This window comes from Apis dorsata, unplaced genomic scaffold (assembly GCF_000469605.1).
Source record: "Apis dorsata unplaced genomic scaffold, Apis dorsata 1.3 scaffold_591, whole genome shotgun sequence".
Lineage (NCBI taxonomy): Eukaryota > Metazoa > Arthropoda > Insecta > Hymenoptera > Apidae > Apis > Apis dorsata.
The window spans coordinates 40,516-49,678 of record NW_006263796.1 but is presented as its reverse complement, the minus strand read 5'-3'; the positions used below and the strand labels follow the sequence as shown (position 1 = coordinate 49,678).

Below are 9,163 nucleotides of genomic sequence, written 5' to 3'. Positions count from 1 at the left end.
TTTTTTTTTTTTTTTTTTTTTTTTTTTTTTTTGTTATATCGGAAAAGTAAATTGAACCGAATAGGAAAAACTAGGATTTGTTTTTGGCAACCGGAATATTATTTTTTTTTTTTTGATAAAATATATATTCGAATTCATATTTTTTACGCGTACATCTATGTTTTTGTTTCAATAGAATTTTACTAATAGATAAAGAATAATAATGTGTTGCAAATGAGATGAAAATCTATTGTACAATTGAAACGTATTATTATGATAAGAGAAATTACATGGATAGACTCGAGTTAAAAATATAAAACAAATTGATTTTGATAAAATATACTCTTTTCAATCCGTTTCATTAATTATGAAATCAATTTTGCAATATTAATACTGAGGATAAATATATTTTACAACAATACATAAGTAATTGGATAATAATATAATTAGTAAAACGAATAATTAGTAAATCGAAAATAATTAAGCTTCCATCATCTCGATTAATTAAATTTAATTTAAATTTTCCCAGATTTCATTTAATTGTCATTGATTTTCAGATAAAATTTTACTTTCAAGAAGCATTATAATTCCAAAATGAACTAATGAATCATTAATTAACTTTCAACTTATCAATTTAACCTTCTGCTTAATTATTAATTGCAATCAGTATCTATCCAAAGTTTCAAAACAAATTCCTCCCTTACCCTTAAAAACACTCAAGAACAATTTATATATTCTTCGGTCAATTATCTTATTATTCAAAATCAACTAATTAATTTCAAACCAATTCCAAAATTATTTCCTTCAAAAAAATAAAACAAAGTATTTTTCCACGAAAAAAATGAAGCAATTGCCGTTACGCCACGTGCACTAAGAATCCAATGAATATATTTCTTGCTCGATGCGAGAAGAATAATTCCAAGTTATCGCCAACCATCCGAACCATCCGAACTTTGCCGATCGAACTCGGTCGATCGGTTCGCAAACTTGCAAGATATTCTTTAATGACGCGAAAGGGGATTTTCTTGGTTCTTGGCGCGCGCTGTCTTCGACACCTTACGTGCATGAATTTGCAATCACGCGTGCACTGATAACGTGCGATTCACTGAATCGGTCGTGATTACCGAAGAAACTGGAACGCGCACCTGACGCCGTTCCCCCGATTACACCCGACGAATGACTTTTACCCCCGTGAATAATAACGATTCGACTCGGAGAACCGCGAACGTGCTCGAAATGTAATCTCTCCTTTGACCCCGTGCAGACGGAACGCTTCCGTCCCTTAAAAATAAATGAGTTCCTATCTCCCTCTCGAGCAGATTTCGAGAAAAGAATTAAAAATTTAACGTATAATGGATCGAGTTGTTTTGATTGCATTGTTTAGTTTGATCGATTAGTTAGATCGGGGATTTTCTACGGGGTTTGTTCGGCTAATTTTTTTAATCGTTAAATTGTTCTACTCGAAAAAATTTTGAGAAAAATGTTTAACGATTGTTAATAATTCGATACGTTTAATTGAATGACTCTCGTTATATTTGATTATTGATCGCAGTCAAGTGAATTTTGTATAGATTTTGAAATGTTTCATCGAGCGTACAATGAATGGATAATGAAGATAATAAATTTGTCTTGGAGATAGTTGGATTTTGAAGCAGTAATTCCTATTTTTATGATAGAATAAAAATAAAATAGAATACGATAACAATGAAATAATAATTTCTTTTAATTACTCCTATTAAAGATCTATTATTTCTAAAGATCGGGAAAACAATTAAGCTATACGATTTATGATAATTAATTTCATTAATTAGCCTATCATTTGCTCTATTAAAAATCCAGAGAAAGTATTGAAGAATTTTAATAAAAAAAATTCACTCCCAATTTTTTGTAATAAAATTCAATCAACTTAATATTTGCAATTTCTACAATCTTTTTCTTTTTTTTTTTAAATTTTAAGAATTGTCAAATAACCGTATTTTTTCAGTCTCAATACGATGTCATATAGACGGAAGAAACAAGGTACTGATGTTTCGTTGAGAAAATGTGGAAGAGGGATTTGCTCCCGCAACCATGAAACTTGTATCCGATGAAATCACGTACGAAATCGAATTACATCGACGCACAATGAAACGTGTATCTTGCTTGCAACTGCACTCTCTCGTCTCTCCTTCATTTTCCAAAGCAACATCTGAATTGCATTACCAAACAGATGGTGATGCAACCGAAGAAGATCGACGTTTCGTGATATACATTGTGAACTCGCGAAAAACCCTCCTTTCTTTCGATATTTGTATTTCCAATTGGGAAAGAGAAACGTGAAAACATAGGAAAGCGTATAGGAAATTTCTGCGTTAACTCGATATTGGATTTTTATTGCTTCATCGAATATTATGCATTAATTATGTATTATCGTGATATTATACACCTAAAATGGAGATTATATAATATTAATATGAAATATATTTCAATTTTAGCCGGATTAAAGTATTCTTTTGAAAAAAGAATAATTTCATAACATATTTGAATGATGCTCGATATATTGGAGATACAATAAAAAAGCTCTTATTTCAATTTTATAACGATTCAAAAACTTTATAACACATTGAAATTTTTTAATTATATTTCGCATATTTATATTATTATCAAATGCCTACTTTCAAACTACATAATCAAATGTTCAAAAGAAACTTTTATATTTGCAATAAACAAACGAAATTAACTCCTATTGAGATAAGAGAAAGATTCTAACATGTCATTTTAGAATTAATTACGGAGTGATTAATAAGTAATAAAATAAAAATTGTCCAGTGTTATTAAAATAATGTGATATTTCAGAACGTACACACATATATATACCATTTCTAGCAAAAAGGTTTCCGTTTTCAGGAAATACTCCTCAGTAACCAAGCGAACTCGATTATCGTGCGCAATTTATTCGTTTCCACACAGGTGCATCAGTATTTGTTTATGGCGTGTACACCCGTGCAATTGACACATCAAATGCATCCGTATGTCGTGTTCAGTAGGTGGAACCGTCGCCAGATATGACCGACACGTTGACATTTGCAAAATCATAGACGATAATTAATTGTCAGCCCATCAGGCGAAACGAAAACGAGCTTACTCCAAACGTTTTGGTATACATCAAATTCGTGAGAGAATTTTATATTTGTCAGCCGGACAAAACCGAGTGCCACCGAGTTCGTGTGGAAATAACGATCCTGAAGAAGTCAAAATATTTTTAAAACGAGTCACGAGCATTTTATCGTGGCCATTGACGAAAAAATATTATTAATTTTAAGACAGTGTTTACAGAAAAAAGAAATTTTCAAGTTGATTGCGATCGACTTCCACTTTCACATTTGACTCACGATAATTTTTATTATAACACCCCGATATTCTCTCCCTTATTTTTGAAATTTTTGAAAGCTCACAAATATCATTTTTAGATCCGTTTTGATATCTATTTGATATTTATGAGCAAAACAATTTTCATCAGTCAAGTTTCATCAATTTGCAATAAGTTCAATTAATAGAAATATAGTTTTAAAGATTCGAATTAGTTTTTTTCGATTTTTAAGCTTTCAATTTCCTTTCAATTAATTTTGAAAATTTCAACTGATGAAAATATTATCTTATTATCGAGAGCAATTATTTCCTTCAATTTCAACTCGATCTTTGACTACTTTATTTTATAAACCTATCTGTCTATTATTTTATAAAACTATCATCTGACTCGTACAAATCCTCTATATAAAAAACATAACACGAATAATTTCTCTCGATCATCAATTATTACTACGTAACAAGCGTCACAACCTTTTGATATGGCAAGAATTTTTGCAGCATCCCGTAGCACACATTGGATCCATCGACAGAAAAAAAATTTAAAAAAAAAAAACACGAAGAGACTCTCTATCCCTTCTTGCACCACGCAGAACCAACTTACTCTTGCAAGCGCTTGAATCTATGCAGACAACGATTTACTGGCGTTCTTCTTGCTCGTTTATTCGTAATTTTTCTCTTCGAGTGCAAAAGGATGAATCAAATTCAAAAGGAAGAGAAAAATGAAAACCGAGGAAATAAAATTGTAAAAAACAAACGAATAACACACGAGCAAGAATGGACGAACGCGAGTAAAAACGTGACTCGAAAGGATTAAGAATTATCGAGGCGTCCAAGTTTTATCCTTATCAGCCACGATGAACGAACCGATCTTTTCTCATATCACAGCAGTGTCTCTTACAGCGAACGACCTAATTACAAGTTTACCTTTTTTCTGTTTTCTGTTCGCTTCTTATGTTACGGACCAACCCCTGGTTTCTGGTTTCTCTGTGCAGTCCTTCAAGGTAATTCGCCGCCAGCTTTTTCTCTAGTTTTTCTCTTTCTTCCATTTCTCTCTCTTTCTATCTCTCTCTTTTTCACGCTCTCTGTCTCACTATATCTTTCATTATATATATATATACATATACATATTTATATATCTCATTCATATTACACTTATTACAAAAATATGTAATATCGTTTTGGTACATGTGTCATATTCGCAGACATGATCGAACAACTTCTTTCTTCTGTCTCTCTTCTTTCATCTCACTGCTGTATATTTCATTCTTTCTGCCTCTCTTCATATACCCTCTTCTCTCTAACTCTTTCATGCGCTTCCTTCTCACGAGTCGCAACATTTTTTCGCTCACCCTCGATCTGTTCCATTTAGTGCATCCGCTTGCATACGATACACGAACACATTTAGTATATATGGACACATGTGCGCGTGTCCAAAGCTTCGTGATCGAACAAGATCGATCGTTGGAAACAAAGAAATGGTTCTTGAATGATTATGGGGTGGTATGGATGCAATTATTGACTTGAATGAGATTTGATATAATTGTGATTTTGTTTATGTTGTTTTTTTTAATGGTTAACAATTGAGTATATTTTTTTATGATAAATTTGTATGTAAAATGATGATGAACGTAAACTTATTAGAAATGCAATTTTAATTATAATTTATAATTGATTATAATTGAGCTATATAATTTTTGAAGTTATTATTGTAGTTAAATAGATATTCAATAAATTTTAAATCGAAAGAATTATTATTTTATATACCTACGTTCATCATAATATTTAATTACAAATATCTCTTTCTCGCTATTATAATTAAATGGTAATATTAAATTTAAGCAATTGTATCATTCGAATTAACAAAATCGAAAATCATTTTCAATTATAACAAATCTTAATTCTCTTATTCTCTATTTCACTCTATAATAGAGAAATCACGAAATATGTATAAGTAAACAAAAATCCTTCGGATACAAAAATAAATAATTATAATTAACAAGATAAAAAATCTATATAAAATGATTTCTAAAATCTATAACTCTTTCAGAAAAGAAAGAATCATTTCTACGTCCAAACTTGAAGTTGAAAGCGCCACAAAAGGCGCCACGAGTAAATTGGACAAATGTCCATGAATTTAAGAGATGATTCTTCGATTCGAAAATCAAAAATAAAAAAAATTTCGTTTTTGACAATTAAAAAAGTACAAAAAGAGAATAGGATCTTAACAATTCCCCTTCCAAATAAATAAATGGATCAAACAGTAAGAAATATAATAAAAAGTACTCAACGAAATAGAAATTACAAAGAACAATACCATTTTTGAACTTAACATTCATATAAAGAAGTTTTCAGATACACTTTCGTCGATGTTTGACGATCAATAATTAAGGAACAAAGCAAAATGCAATTATTTTATTCTTCATTTATCTTCTTATTTGAAGAATCATCCCTTAAATTTTCAGACATCTACCTATAATCGACCTATATTCCGTACAAGTACACGAAATCGATACGAATGGCCACGACTCCTTCCTTTCCACGATACATCGGCACCCACTCGGAAAAACAAAGGGTAAAATTGACCAAGAGGCAAAGGACGAAGAATCGAACCGAGTCAGATCATGACTCGTGGCCGATCGTATCGATTTTCCACCCGCTTGTACGCGAAACACAGCCACGCATGAGCGTGTGCTGATTTTGCATTTCATAGCCGGTGTTTTTATGCAACCCATCGCCTCTCTTTTTTCGCCTTTCGCCGCTCCACCATCGGCCTCGTTCTACACAATACACGGTGTGTCGTTCTTTTTTTGCTCGCCACGCCCGCCGGAATCGCGCTTTTTTCGCCCCCTTTTTTCCGCGTCGCCAACGTCGATGCGATTTTTCCGCCCGCGTTTTTTTCCTCCACCCTCACCACCGCGTTCACCATGCAAATCGAACCGTTCATGGTGCGTTTCTTTTTTTTCCCTCTCTCCTTTCGTTTTTTTTCTTCCGTTCCTCTCCTCCTTCTCTTCATTCCTCTATTTTATCCCCTTATCACTTTTTATTTATTCGTTCATCGATGGGAGATCGTACTTGCACGATCGAGTGTTTCTTTGATTTCGATTTCGACTTTCACCTTGGAAATTAATTCTTTTTAATGCAAGATGAAAGAAATTTAGATTTTTGTTCTTGAAGATTAGGAGAAATAGTTAAATTTAATTACGTATAAATTATTCAATTGGGATGTTTTGTTTTCCATACAAATGTTAATGATCGGATTCTTTGATTGTTTTTGGTAAGTTGGAAAAATATCTTTTGATAATTTATTTATAATAAAGAACTTGTATATCAAACTATTTTAATTAATAATTTGATCAAGAATTATTTTACTAATCAATAGAAAATTTAGAAAATTTGGAGAATCTTATTCAAATTTAAATTGTATTGCATAAAATGCAACACAAATTTAAAAAAATATTCTTCTTACCTCTTTCTTAGATATATTAATAGAGAATACATTTTATTCCTCCATATTCGAAATTCGTAATTATTCCGTTCCTTAATTTTTTATCAATTCGAGAAACCGATAAAGAAACACTCGAACGGATAATTTTCTAACAAAAAACGAATCAATCGAAATATCCGGCGAAAAATAACTCGCGGGGGAAAATTTGTGAAATTTCCTCGAGAAAAATTCGATCGTGACGGAAGCAATTGAAGGGTCGGTGGCACGCACTGGCCAAGAGCCGCGACTACTCGCGCCAATTTTCGTCTCGTTTCAATCCTGGCGTAACTAGTTCCGGAAGGAGGTCGCCATTCGTGAGAATTGCTGTCGGTTTCCCGCGGTCGTGCATCATTCGTCTCGGTATCGCGCGGCGGGCGTTCAAACGTGGAAAACCGTGGAAGCGAGTCGCGTGCACGTCCTATGCACCCCATGCACCGTTGCACACACGCTCGAATTCCCTCTCGAATTCCGCTTCCTCGGTTACGTTTCTCCCTTTCTTTTTATTGCCCATCCTCGTCCTTCTCTCGCATGCTCGGTGTGCACGAGACAGCGCGCAAGTATGCTTGATGTGTTCCACGTGTGTTTGAGAAACAACGATTCGCATCGATGGACGTTCGTTTCTTGCGAAGATCGAGCGAAAATTTCCGGAACGAAGGACGAAAAGTTAAAATGTTTTGGATTTTATGAAGATCCGCTCGAGGAAAGGTTGAAGTTTGATGAAGTTCGTCGTTTTATTTTTGTTCAATTCTCAATTCTTTGGATTGGGAATAAAGAGTAGAAGAGTTCTTTGCAAGTGATTGGGAAATACAGAGATTTGATATTGCATTTTCAAGTTTAAAAAAATTTGTAAATTTTTATGCACTTGATGCGATAAGTGGTTTCATATAATTGAACAGGGCTTTGAAAGCATTTCGTAAAATGGAAAATTACGAATCGCGTTTATTTCTAGCTGATCGTGAATCTTCATTATCACTATTGTTTTATTAGATTTTATGTTTCCGGAAGATTTCGTGAAAATTGTCGAATCCTACGCGTTAAAGTGCTTTATGAATATATTTGAACGAGCTTTCCTCATTAATATAGCATGGTGGCTAATCCACCGAAAAGGAGGTTAATGCGGCTGTAAAATGCACAATGATGGCTTCTAAATTTTTATGGCACATTCTCGCTCGATTTATTCGTTGTTAAGTGCTTTATTTCGATGCATGCCTGCATTCCCATGCCGTTGCACACCTACGTACATACAATACATGCACACGATTGATGTCTTTGGCGAACTAGAGAACACCGAGTTGAGATTGATACGTTGTGGATGAGAAAAAAAAATCAACGTGTTATCTGCATCTTGCAAATTATTATTATCGCAATGAACTTACAAGCAAAACTTAGTGACTTGGATTTGGAAACGAAATTGAGGTATTAGATTTGACAATTTGTTCTATTTGAGCCATCGAATGATAGCTGAGGCCATTCCTGTATTTTTTCCCCCAATTTAATAAAATGGATATACTCATCCTGAGAATTGGGCATATATGATAATTGTTGAAACGAGTTGTACACCGATAGCAAAATGATAGTAAGATTAATAATAGATAAATAATATAACAATATTAGAATTACGAGGCAATATAAATTTTTGTAAAAATTCCTCAGGTATTTGTTTTGACATAAATTGTCGAAGATGAAAAATTGATACAGCGAGGTCGATATAAATCGAATGTACAGAAGTCTATATATTACGCAATTCAAGCGTGTTGCATGTAACAATAATATCGAATGGATCGACACGCGACTGTAACATTCTTCGATAACCAATAGGCGTATATAGACTATGCTATTCTATCGTCAATAAATTTCCATTTTTCCTTTTCGATATTGAATAAAAAGCTAGTGTGAAGATCGTAGTCAATGACTATTCTCAAGTATGTGTATCGATATTATAAATGTACGATGAAATTTGTTGATTAAATTTTAAATAGTTTTATGCAAGGAATGAAAAAAAAAAGAGAATATAGAATTAGAGTACAAAATTTAAAAATAAATATAAAAATAGTTAGAATAAGAAACTTTTAATTTGCAATTTATAAGTATTCGTCCATCTATATAATTTTGTACGTTTAGATTATTCGTGAATTTCGTTAGAATGATTATCATTGCTTACTTTAACATTTTTATATATGTATTTTTTATATTTATTATTTATTTTCTAAAAATTATCATCGATTTTAAAAAAGAACACATAAATGAATATTTATTTCTTCAAATTTCAGTTTCGTTCCTTATTATAAGCTTGTATTATATTAAATATATTGTAGTATATCGAAAAACATAAAACTCTATTAATTATAATTG

The 9,163-nt window shown here is 32.4% G+C and overlaps 1 protein-coding gene across 8 annotated transcripts in view; it reads left to right on the top strand.

The window, feature by feature from the left end:
* Window positions 1–9,163, top strand: part of LOC102676482 (fasciclin-1) — a 308,866-nt gene that overhangs the window by 268,632 nt on the left and 31,071 nt on the right. For 6 of the 8 annotated variants that reach the window (XM_031513132.1, XM_031513133.1, XM_006621149.2 and 3 more), the window contains exon 8: window positions 4,320–4,328. The exons of the other annotated variants lie outside the window; for them this stretch is intronic. In XM_031513132.1, the coding sequence (XP_031368992.1) occupies window positions 4,320–4,328 (9 nt within the window). The remainder of the gene's footprint in view (window positions 1–4,319; window positions 4,329–9,163) is intronic. 8 annotated transcript variants of the gene reach the window in all.